General features: G+C 54.7%; 1 protein-coding gene across 1 annotated transcript; it reads right to left on the reverse strand.

Annotated features, from left to right (window-relative positions):
- Positions 1–1172: 1172 nt before the first annotated feature.
- Positions 1173–7540, reverse strand: KIAA2013 (KIAA2013 ortholog). Its single transcript, XM_070404095.1, has 3 exons — positions 6490–7540; positions 3180–4033; positions 1173–1845 (listed from the first exon to the last, which is right to left on the reverse strand). Exons 1-3 carry the CDS (start codon positions 7523–7525, stop codon positions 1828–1830), a joined length of 1908 nt encoding a protein of 635 aa, XP_070260196.1. The 5' UTR covers positions 7526–7540; the 3' UTR covers positions 1173–1827.
- Positions 7541–12623: the final 5083 nt, after the last annotated feature.

Consider the following 12623-nt stretch of genomic DNA (forward strand, 5'->3'; position numbering starts at 1 on the left):
GAGAAGCTACAGAACCTCTCCTCATAAAAATAAATAAAAATGCACATACATGTTGCAATTCCAGGGGTTACAGGCCCCTTGAAACTACCTTGTGAACTCAAGCAAGAAAGCTCTACGGTTCCCTCCTCATCTAAGGTCCTGTGAATCTCTGGATTCTTGGTTTGTTATCATCCCTGCAAAGTTCTGTTCCTTCACTGGAAGAACATGCTAGTCTTAGTCTGTGTGGGCTCCTATAATACAACTAGAGGCCTGATGCACGAAATTCGTGCAGGAGTAGGCCTTCCTTCCCCCAGCTGCTGGCACCGGCTTCCCTCCGGCACCTAGCAGGCACCCGGACGCGAGATTCCCTCGCAGCCCCAGCATCCGGAAGAACGGCTGGTCTAATTAGCATATTACACTTTTGTTATTATAGATAGGCCAGGGGGCTTATAAATGACAGGAATGGATTTCTGGGTCATTGGCTTGCCCATTTGGGGGAGCAGAAACCGCATGGGGTGCAGTTGGGTGTGGCAGAGGGTATGACATGCCCTCTAGTCATTGTATTTGCATTAAACCGGAAGCTGCTTGACCCAGGCTGGGGAGTGGGAGGCGTTTCTCAGCTCTGCACTACCCAGAGCGGGAGTGGAAGGTGCCAGGCCGGAGCTGCCAGGGCTGGCAGTAAAGCCTGGGCCTTGTTTACTCTGTCTTCTGGCCATCTGCCCTGGGCCCTTCAGCTCCTTGGCAAACACACCAGGCTTCCCGGTGAGGGTCACAGCCTCCCAGGTGGGCCGCCACGCCCAGCTCAGTCCTTTGTGGACCAGCGGCAGCTCCATTCTCCCCACAAAGGGAGGGACAGATGTTAGTTAGGACACAGCCGGCAGAAGCCAGGGTAGGCAAACCTAGGCTATTTAGAGCAGGTAGGGGGACAGGGACTACAGCAGGGAAAGGCCCAGGTGATGCTTGGACCAGCCCACTGGGCAGGACCACCCAGGGAGCCCCCAGGGGAGCAGAAAAATGGCCGCCTCCACATCTGAGCGGATGCCTCTGAGAGGAGGAGCCGTCGGAAAAGAATTCCTATCTTCGGAAAAGAATTCCTATCGTCACGGGTGGGGGGGGTGGGGACGAGGTGGCTGGCCCTTCTGCTTCAGACACCACCCCAGTCTGGTGACCGAACCACACACAAACCGACCATGGAAGTTTGAAAGAGATTTATTTAAAAACAGAACAAAAGAAAGCTTTGGTATTTCAAAACCAACAATCAGCAATCACTAGAAAGTTAAACACTTCCCCTGAAGCCCAGAAATACAAAACACAGATCTCCACGGGCTCACTGGAAAGGGACTGTGCAAACCCGAGGGTGACCCGAGGCCCAAGCCCTCCACACAGGCCACCCCTGCGGCGAGCTCAGAAACCACCACCAAGAATCACTGTCTACAGTGGAAGAAAACGCCATCCAGCAAAATCTCAGCAATAAATTAAAAATTCAGTCAAGAAGGAACACATTAAATTAGGAAAAAGCCCACAATTTTTCCTAGACAAGTCTTTTCAAAAGAGGTCTAGTTCCCGGGCACAGGAAAGGGGAACGTGGAAGGAGTGAGTTCAATTTCAAGTATTTTCCATATGGGTTCATTTTATTGAGTCGAAAGCTTACAAAAAGTCCACTGGCCCCTCCCCTCCCGCTCCCCAGTGCGAACTCCTGACCATCCACACGCGCTTCTGCGTCACTGGTGTCCCCAACAAGGCACAAAAGGGTGGGTGCTTTCAAAGGATCCCTTGTTCGTAGCAGCAGGAGTGTCAGTGCTGGGTGTCTTGTGCAATTGGTGGCTGAAAGCAGGGCTGTTGGTTCACTCAGACACTGGGATCTTCCTGTTCAATTAACAAAACAAGTTGTTACTGCCCGCCGCCAACCTTATGGACAGCTACAGGAATACTAAGGGAAGCCGGCCACGGAGACCGCCCTGGTGGCGCCCCAGCCGGGCTCTGACCTGGAGTGGCAGACAGCGCCTGGCCCAGGGGGCGGCTAGAACTACTATGGACCCGGTGGTCGGGGACTCCTAGGGCCGGTGCAGTGACCACCACTCTGCTGTGGTGTGGCCAGCTCTAGCACAAGTCAACTGAGGGGCGGGGGCAGTGCCCCATGAAGGCAGTTTGGCTCGTCCCCCTGACTATGTGGGGAACCAAGGTGAACGGGTGTATGCCACTTTAAGAGCAGAGAAGCCCACCAACCAGCAGGGAAAAGCAGCCTGGGGCAAACAGGCTGCCACCCACGTGCAAACCGCAGCTGTTCTGCAGCGGGCCCAGAGGCTCACCCACCAGATGGTGTCTGCACATTTCTTTTTGATCTGACTTTCAATTTGTTCTTCAAGCTTCAGGAGCTCAGACCTGCCTCCCACCCTTTTCCCACTCCTTCAGGTCGAATGCTCCTTCCTTCTCCAAGTCCCGGCCGCACAGCCCTCGGGGGAGGTGATGCGGCATTTCTCCTGGTTGGTCCCTGGCCCTTTAACTACTTGAGAAGCAGACCTAGACCTTCATCTTCCTCTACTCTCAGTCGGAGAGGAGGGCGGGGCAACAAGCTCCCCCTAGCGCTTCCTCCTGTGACTGCCAGCAACGGACCCCCTCCTGGTCTCCCAGGAAATCCTGGTGGTGAGAAAGCAGAAGACTGGCTGGGTGACAGGACAGGAGGCGGCCTCCCCTGAGACATCAATCCTGATGTCCTGAGATCTCGTCCAGATACGAGCCCACAGCGACTGGGGTCAAAATCACGGCCTCACGGGCACAGCCGTCTGAGGAACTGAGGGGAATGGGCTTGTCTGTGCTGACAGATGACCCCCTGGCCCACAGCGAGGGCTGCCCAGGTGAGGATGGGGGTCCCCCCAGCAGCTTAGACAGAGGCCTCAGGTTAATCTAGGACTTTGCTGCAGTTATTTTCAGATGCTGAGATTCATCTGGGGTGGGGGGCGGGGGGAGACAGCTGCCCAGGTCGCTGGGAGGCCAGCAGGCTCATCCATCCACAGCTGTCCCTTCCTATGGTCTCCTTTCAAAAGTCACTTTTTAATTTTAATGTCCTTTCAAAACATACTCGCTCCTGTCTATGAGTTAAAGGCTGAGGGCACTGGCTTAGAGGGCACCCCATGACTACCCAGGCCTCACCCCATCCTAGATCAGGACAGAATGCAAGGCTGGGGCCTCGGGCTTTATACCTTACTCCTGAAGAGGGGCTTGGCCCCAGGCCCACAGTACTCATTGTAGATGAGCTTGAAGAGGAAGAGGTGGAAGAGGGTGATGAGGGAGGCCACGCTGAACCAGAAGAGGAAGGGCAGCCCGGGGTCCTGCTGGGCCATGTGCTCGTCGTGGGCCAGGATGGCCTTGAGGTGCAGCGTGTGCCGCAGGTCCTGCAGGTGCGTGAGGTCGGTGGAGATGTAGAGCAGGGGCGTGATGGGCTGCGTCACCATGACTGGGAAGGTGTGGCCCTGGGGCGCCGAGGTCAGCTCCACGGGCTCCTCCAGGCAGCCCGCTTCGCAGGCGTAGATCTTGACGGGCTGGCCGTGGGACTCCACGGACACGTGCAGGTATGGCTTGCCCTCAGTGTCCGCGAGCACGGCCAGGTTGATGTGGTCGTTCTTGTAGCGGATGCCATGCAGGGCATAGCTGTTATGCAGCACTTCCGGGTCGGCCTGGAACTGGAGGTGGTTCTCCGTGAACTGCAGCCCCCCGAAGCTGAGCACCATGCCCTGCAGGATGCCTGGGGCGCCCACCTTCACCAGCCCCTTGCAGCCGCGCTTCTGCAGGGTCAGCTTCCACAGGTCGGAGAGCTGCAGGATCTGCTGGATGGAGGACAGCCGGCCCGGCCAGAGGTTCTCGGCATGCATGGTGGCGTGGCCACTGAAGCAGTGATCTTCATAGTTGAGCGTCGACTCCATCTGGTCTCGCTCCCTGTGGCTCAGGCTGGGGCTGAGCAGTGGGGCTGTTGAGCAGGACAGCATGTAATAGAGGGTCAGGTTCACGGTCAGGCCGGACGGGGTGTGGGCATCCGTGATCTTCTTCATTTCCACACCTGTAACGCCACCAAGATTGCACGTTAAGGAGGATGGCATGGTAGGAAATGGCGAGCACGAACAGCAGAGACACAAAGTTTCTGTCCCGAGGGATGAAAATGGCAGATCCAGTTTCCCGGGAGTAAGACAGCGTCATCCTGCCTGGCTTCCTCACGTGACTGACTTGAGCCCTGTGGGCCCGAAACCTAAAATCTTATTAAAAGGCAGTGGCGCCTCCTGCCAGAGCCCCAAAGAGCACAGACAGAGCCAGACCTTGGCACCAACCATATGGAGTCAAGTAAAAAGTCCCACTCCAGGACGCTGTCACTCATGCCCTGGCCAGCCCTGGGCCTCTCCACTCCATCATCTCTCTCTCCAGTCCTGTAGCTTTTTAAAAACTTTTATGTTTTTATTGATTTTAGAGAGAGAGGAAGGGAGAAGGATATAGAGATATAAACATCGATCGGCTGCTCCCTGCACACTCAACTCCCTACTGGGGATCGAGCCCGAAACCCGGGCTTGTACCCTGACCGGGAACTGATTCAGTCACCTCTTGGTTCACGGGTTGGCGTTCAACACAGAGCCACACTGGCCGGGGCCAGTCCTGTAGCTTTAACATCTGAACACAAGATCTCCAAAACCTGTATGACCGCTAGACCCAACCAGCGAACCGCCTGCTTGGTGTCTCCACCTGGATGGCAGGCGTTTTTGAACCTGACATGGTTGAATTCTTCCAGCCCCAAGCCTATCCTTCCCTAAGTGGTCTCCAGACACCTGCTCAAGCCCTCCCCACAAATTCAGGAGTCACCTTTGAGCTCTTCCTCCCCACAGCCAATCCTTGGGAAGTCCTGGCAGCTCTACCTCTAAAGGTACCAGAATCTGTCCACTTCCATCTCCACAGTCACAACTCTGGCCCCGGCCACCCTCCTCTGTCACCTGGGCTCCTGCAACAACCCCGTGTCTGGTCTCCATGCTCCACCTCTGCCCCCATATTGTCAATACTCTGCATACAGCAGCCTCAGGGACCTTTAAAAACGTGCACCAGATGGTGGCTCTGCCCTGCTTTCCATCCCATTTACAATAAAATTCACCATCCTCACTAAGGCCTACAAGACCCTTTAGGATCTGGCCACTACCAGCCTCCCCTGTCTGACACCCCCCCCCCCCCATTACTTCTCCCCCGCACCGGCTCCCTCAGGCTCACTACTTGCCAGCCACACTGGCCATTCAACCAAACTGGCTCCTGCCTCAGGGGCGATGGCCTGCTGGCCGGCTTCCTTGCTATTCAGGTCTCAGCTTCAGTGTTTCCTCCTCAGAGAGGCCTCCCTGACAACTGGAGCTAAACGGAGCCTGCCCCCTACTTCTACCTCCCGCTGCAGTCACCTCCAATCACGTATGTTTAACCTTTCTCCATAATACTTTTGATTCTAGAAAGCTATCTTTCTTATCTATTCAAAGTTTCAATCTTCTAATGTTTGTCTTCCTCCCATCCAGAGTCTGAGCAAGCGCCATGAGCCAGGTGCTTTGCTCTGTCCACTCCTGCCTTCTCCGGGGAGAGCAGACCCTGGCAGAGGCGCGCAAACACTTGTTGAATGAATTAAAGATTCCCTGGGCAACTACATAGAAGGATCCAGACAACTAGACCCCTGCAAACCAGAATCTCTCTCATCTAGAGCAGGACTTTTTTTTTTTCTTAAACAGTCAAGGGGGAAGAAGTTTCCCTTTGACAGAGCATCCCACCTGCTAAAAGAGGTCCCACTACCTCCTTGTTAAAAAAAAAACTGCAGCCACAACAGCTAGGAAACCTCAGCCTCGAGGATGCCAAGAAGCCGGTGCTTGCCACCAACCAGACTCCAGGGAATTGAGGAAAGAATCTGGGTGGGGGTTGACCAGGCCTCCCTGTCTGCCCTTTTTATCCTTTACAAACTGACCCTCTAAACCAGTGGTTCTCAACCTTCCTAATGCCGTGACCCTTTAATACAGTTCCTCATGCTGTGCTGACCCCCAATTTCATTGTTACAAATTGAACATAATTAAAGCATAGTGATTAATCACAACAACAATATGTAATTATATATGTGTTTTCCGATGGTCTTAGGCGACCCCTGTGAAAGGGTCGTTCGACCTCCAAAGGGTTGCGACCCACAGGTTGAGAAACCGCTGCTCTAAACCATTTCGCTCAAATCAGGCCTCACCCACAAGGACAGAAAGACCTACCCATTACACTCATTCTTACATCAGAATCTCATTAAAGCCCTGAGGTGGGTGCTCTTGTTATTACTGAATACAAGTCCAGAAAGACGAGGCTACTGGTCCAGGTCCCACAGACACTCAGTGATGGAGTAGGGTCAGCCCCAGGTCAAAGGCCACGCCCGAGGTTTGACCTCCGCGGACGCTGGAGGGGCATCTGAAGGGTGGACCGTGTTCACCCTGGTGCAAGGTGCGGACTATGAACCGAGCACTCGCCACGCCTCACCTGGGCTGAAGAGCTGGGCCCAGAGGCGCTGGTGGTCCTGCAGCAGCTCGGCCGCCGGCATCTCCAAGAGCTCCAGCATCTCCTTCCGCGCCAAGTCCTGGAGCACCTTGAGCTCCTTGGCGGCTTTGCTTTTGAGCGCTTGCGGGTTAACCGGCGCCGAGACATGCACCACCCACAGCACCGTCTCGTCCAGTTGCGTCTTGGGAGCCACTTGGAGCCGGTCCACTAGTTTCTTGGCGGCCACCACCACCAGGTGCACCTGCCCCGAGGGAAGGACCGGGGACAGGCCCGAGTAGAGAAGGAACTGGTGGTCTCCCACCTTCTCCAGGGTACTGGTGTAGGCCCTGGGGACCGGCCCGGCGGTGGGCCCCACAGTCTGCAGCGCGGCCACGCGCTCCGTGGGGTTGTTGAGCTGGATGCGCTGCAGATAGACGTGGGGTCGGCCGCGGTGCGCCAGGAAGTCCTCTTGCAGCAGCACGCAGTCGCGGCCGGACCCCGTGGCAAGGCCAGAGACCGAGGCGGGTCCGGGGACGGCGGCGGCCACAGCGCCGGCACCCGGGGTCCCGAGCTGCAGGCAACGCACGCGGCGCAGCAGCCCTTCCCGCAGCAGCAGCACCGACTCTCCGGCTTCGGAAAGCGCGTTCAGCGGGCGCAGCTGCACGAAGGGCACGAAGTCCGGCGCCACGGCGGGCTCCCGCTCCCCCGGGGTCACCCACAGCCGGTTGGCGGCCACGTCCAGGGCCAGGAAGCCGTTGGCCACCAGGGCGGGCACCCCGGGGCCCAGCGGCACCGCCTCGCCGCGCTCCCGCAGGCCGCGCCAGGCGCGGGTGGCCGCCTCCAGGCAGGCCGCGGGCTCGGCGGCGCCCGGCTGGCCGCGGGCCCAGGGCAGCAGGTGCAGGCCGCCCGCCGCGCGCCGCGCCCCGGAGCCCCCGAACCACAGCAGCAGCAGCAGGAGGCCGAGCAGGCAGAGGAGGCGGCGGGCCCAGCTGCTCGACAGCAGTCCCGGCAGCCCCTTGAGCCGCTGCTGCAGCCACATCGGGCCGCCGGGCGCGGGCGCGGCGCGGGAGCGGCCGCCGGGCCCGCCGCCCAGCCCACCGGCCCGGCCGCCCGCGCCTCACTCTCCGGCCGGGACCGCGGAGCCCACCCCGGACCGCGTCGCAGCCGCCGCAGCAGCCGCCACCGTCCCTCCTTCCTCCTCCTCCGTCGCCTCCGACCGTCAAACGACGCCGCCGTCAAGCGCCACCGAGTCTTTTGCGACACATGGAAACGAGGGGGGCGGGGCGAGGGGCGGGCCTGGGAACGGGGCGGGGCCACCGCGGGAGGGGCGGGCAGCCGCGGGGCCGGGGCGGGGGCCGGGGCCGGGGCGGGGGCGGGGGCGGGGGCGGGGGCGGGGGCGGGGGCGGGGGCGGGGGCCGGGGGATGGTGGAGGGAGAGGGGTTGGGCGGGTGGTACTGGGAGCATCCAACCAACTTGTGAAAAACACCGAGTCGGCCAGACCGAGCACATGCTGGGCCCCGTTTGCTACTGATGGAGTCAACAGACCTAAGATTGAAAAGTCATAATAAAACTTTTTTATGTAAAAATGACGATCCTCACCGCAATAAAACAAAACAAAGCTTAGAACAGTACAGGAAAGAAAGGAAAGGAGAGAGAGAGAGAGAGAAAGAGAAAGGGAAAGGGAAGAGAGAGAAAGAGAGAAGAAAGGGAAGGGAAGGAGATAGAGAGAAGAAAGAAAAGCAAGCCCTCTAAACTAGACTTCCCAGGAAATACGTTGTTGACATCTCTTCCAGGCCTGTCTGGCAGCACGTAGGACAGAAGGGACGGAAATCCAGCCCAGGACTGTCCATGTCTCCACCACACCAAGCCGTCCTCATGTCCACCCTGAGCTTTAACTTATTAAATAACATGAGACACTAAAGTCACATGCTTTGAAAATGCCTTTAAATTGTGACTCTCCGATGCAAAAGAGACATGTAGCTTCGTTACCGGAGGAAAGCATCCATATGAGCACAGGGCAGACAGTGGAGCCATTGTTCCCGCTTTGCTGTCAGGATATTCCAAAGCCAGACAGTGCTTCCCAGTTGTTGAAAATTAATCGGGTATTTGAGATGGCTTCTTGTGGGCTGTGAGCAGACAAAGATGCGTTTGCCAAGTTCCAGGGCCAGTGCCCTGTGGAAAGTTTCAAGTCCAGGTGATGGTACAAGTAGCCTTTATTCCCCCCAAGGTTATTATCAAAACACAGACACAAAATTCTCTTTTTTTTTAAAAATATATTTTATTGATTTTTTTACAGAGAAGAAGGGAGAGAGATAGAGAGTTAGAAACATCGATGAGAGAGAAACACCGAACAGCTGCCTCCCGCACATCTCCCACTGGGGATGTGCCTGCAACCCAGGTACATGCCCTTGACCGGAATCAAACCCGGGACCCTTCAGTCCGCAGGCCGACGCTCTATCCACTGAGCCAAACCGGTTTTGGCAAAATTCTCTTTTTTTAATGTCTGTTTTTTAAACATATTTTTATTGATTTCAGAGAGGAAGGAAGAGGGAGGGAGGGAGAAAGAGAGAGAGAGAGAGAGAAACATCAATGATGAGAGAGAATCATTGATTAGCTGCCCCCGGCACATCCCCCACTGGGACCGAGCCCACGCTGGATGTGTGTCCTGACTAGGAATCAAACTGTGACCTCCTCGTTCATAGGTTGACGCTCAAGCACTGAGCCATGCCCGCAGGGCCGAGAACAAAATTCTTAATTACCACTGGGATTTCACAAACCCACGAAATATGTTGGTGGACAAGCAGGAATCCATATCCTACAGTTAGAGCAGCGGTTCTCAACCTGTGGGTCGCGACGCCTTTGGCAGTCAAACGACCCTTTCACAGGGGTCGCCTAAGACCATCCTGCATATCAGATATTTACATGACGATTCATAACAGTAGCAACATTACAGTTATGAAGTAGCAACGAAAATAATTTTATGGTTGGGTCACAACATGAGGAACTGTATTTAAAGGGCCAGAAGGTTGAGAACCACTGAGTTAGAGATATAGGATCCATCCAACCTCCTGAAGGAGGCAGATGTACTTGGGAGACACACTGAGGTGGAAACATATGAGACCAGGTGCATCCCACCTGTGGAATGGGAATGACCAGAGACCCTGCCTCTCATGTTTCTGAGGAATAAATAAGTTAATGCAGACAAAGCAAGCAAGGTGCATGACACACGCTAAGTAATGTTTAATTGGAAACCCATGTCATTATTTTTTGCAATTACAAACATCCATGAAATAGGCATATATCTTGGCCCACTTGTGTGAATTTTGGGGGGGAGCAATTTCTGGAAGCAGATTCCTAGTCAAATAAAAGGCTCATTATTCGGGAACTCCCTTGCCACTCTCGAACAACCCAAGAGAAGGAGACTCACAGGAAAGGGACAGCAACGCAGCCACGACAAAGCCAGGGAGTCAAGAGTGAGGACGTGGCATCAGGCTGCCTGGGTTTTTACTCTTGGCCTTATCCCTTGCTAGCAAGTCATCTAACTTCCCTGAACCTCAGTTTCCCTATCCATAAAATGGGGATCATGAGAGAACAGGATTGCTCTGAGGCTTAAATGGACAAACACAGGAAACATTTGGCCTGGTGCCTGGCTCAAAATAACCGTTCATTATTTACTTTTACTAGGAAACAGGATATATGATACAAAATTCAACATGTGCAAAAGGGTGAAGAGTGACTATAAAGTCTTTCTCCCTCCTGGGGCCCCACCCAGCCATCTGTTCCTTTCCCCAGATGCAACCATTGCCACTGGTTCCTTGGATACTCTTCCAGATATTCTATTCGCTTACAGATATATAGGCACCTAGACATATAGTGTAAAGTTTTTCTTTCACAGAAATTGTAGCATATGATTTTCACTTGCATATATATATATATGTATATATATATATATATATATATATATATATATATATACACACACATACACATACATGCTTAGGGGAACAGCTTGGCAATCCTATTTGTATTATTATTATTATCATTATGACTAGAGGCCCGGTGCATGAAATTCATGCACTGGTGCAGGGGGGCGGGGGGGAGGCTTGGGGGCCCTCTCGCAGGCCGGGAGCCCTCAGGGGATGTTCGACTGATGGCGATGCCCGAGGGGCAGGCCTAAGCCATCAGTCGGACATCCTTAGCGCTGCTGCAGAGGTGGGAGAGGCTCCCGCCATCATTGCTGCACTGGCCAGCCATAAGCCTGGCTTCTGGCTGAGCGGCACTCCCCCTGTGGGAGCACACTGGTCGATTTCATATTCGCCTTTTATTTTATAGGATTATTAAAGGGGCTAAGAGTGAGTGGGATTAGCTGATGGTTGTAAAGGGGGAGGGGACTGAGGGCCAGCTGACAGCCTGTCTGGCAGCACAGACTATGGCTGTCCTCAGGACAAGGAAGGACATGGGTAAAAGGAGAGAAAGAATGTGAGGAAAGCCCCCATGGCAGCAGACAACTGCCCTCCAGGCCAGCTCTCCTTTCTGTACTTCCCAGGAAAGCAGGGTCCTGCGCCTTTAACTGTGTACAACATGTGCTGCACGTACTGGGAGTAACATCTGGGCAGCAGCCACCCCTGGTTAAAGAGACAAGTTCCCTTTTTGGATGGAGCTTGGACTGGGTTCAAGTTCTAGCAATTTGATGAAGGGAGCAGGAAATGGAATCCAATGTATGGAGGGCAGGCTGGTCCAGGGTGAATCTTTTCTCCAGGGCGGGCCAGCAGCCTTCAAATGGTTCCCCCTCCTGATTTGCAACGATTCTGGGGACTTGGGCCATGGGAACCCCACTGCCCAAGGATTTTTTTCTGTCCACAGAACATCACCATTGAGGTTCTTCTAGGGCCCCAGCCAATGGGAAGTTAGAGCCGGGTTCCAAAGCTGCCTCCCTTACTATGGCCCCACATCAGCAGTGTGACTTCAAGCAGACCACGTCATGTCCCCAATGAGTTCCTATTTCACAAATGGGGGTAGCACTGCCTAACTTGAAAGGCTGCTATGCACATGGAAGGAAGCTGAGCTTGGAAAATGGATGCAGCTGACATACGCTCATTCTCTTCCTCTTCAGCTCATCCTTCCATTTTCTCCTCCAAGGCTCTGGAATCTCAGTCTGCATCTTCTGAATTCAAAAACATCCGGTGGATTCTGGCGCCACGTCCTATCCCCACTGCAGAAACTCCCTCCCCGGTCCCAGCTGGGTAGTAGAAGCCGCTGGTGCCTCTGCCCTTTACTTGCCCGGCACCCTGGGCTTGTTGCTGGGTCCCCCTGGGCCTCACTTCTACCATCCGTACAATAAGCAAATTGCACCATAAGATGACCATGCAGGTTCCCAGAGATTGTACCTAACTTCTAAAACAGCGGTTCTCAACCTTCCTCATGCCGCGACCCTTTCATACAGTTCCTCATGTTGTGGTGACCCCCAACCATAAAATTATTTTCGTGGCTACTTCATAACTGTCATGTTGCTACTGTTATGAATCGTCATGTAAATATCTGATAGGCAGGATGTATTTTCATTGTTACAAATTGAACATAATTAAAGCATTGTGATTAATCACAAAAACGATATGTAATTATATAGGTGTTTTCCGACGGTTTTAGGCGACCCCTGTGAAAGGGTCGTTCGACCCCCAAAGGGGTCGCGCCCCACAGGTTGAGAACCGCTGATCTAAAATGACAGGTGTTGCCCGGCCAGAGTGGCTCAGTGGTGGAGTGTCAACCTATGAACCAGGAGGCCGAAACCCAACTGTTGTACATGTCTCCCCCAGTTTGTTCAGCTCCGTCTGTCTCCCAGTTCCACTGGGCCTGGCGTACTGGCCTGTCTCCAGTTGCCTGGAGGAGATAAAAAGGGAACTCAAAGGATTTCCTGTTTTAGGGGCTGGTGATAAGCAGCCCCGAGAGTCTGGGCAGGGGTGTGATGGATGCCTTTGAAACGGTCTCCCCGGCCCCTGCCCACTCCACGCCCAAGGGTTTGGGGAAGGACTAATGAAATCCTAGGAGCTGATTCCTACTGCGGGCTTATTGGGGCCTGTTCCCATGCGCTACAGGTAGCTCTGCCATTAACCCGTGCAAGACCCAATGGCAGATGCCCT

Source organism: Myotis yumanensis, unplaced genomic scaffold (assembly GCF_028538775.1).
Source record: "Myotis yumanensis isolate MYYU_CA2020_CCGP unplaced genomic scaffold, mMyoYum1.0.hap1 SCAF_2, whole genome shotgun sequence".
NCBI classification, from domain to species: domain Eukaryota; kingdom Metazoa; phylum Chordata; class Mammalia; order Chiroptera; family Vespertilionidae; genus Myotis; species Myotis yumanensis.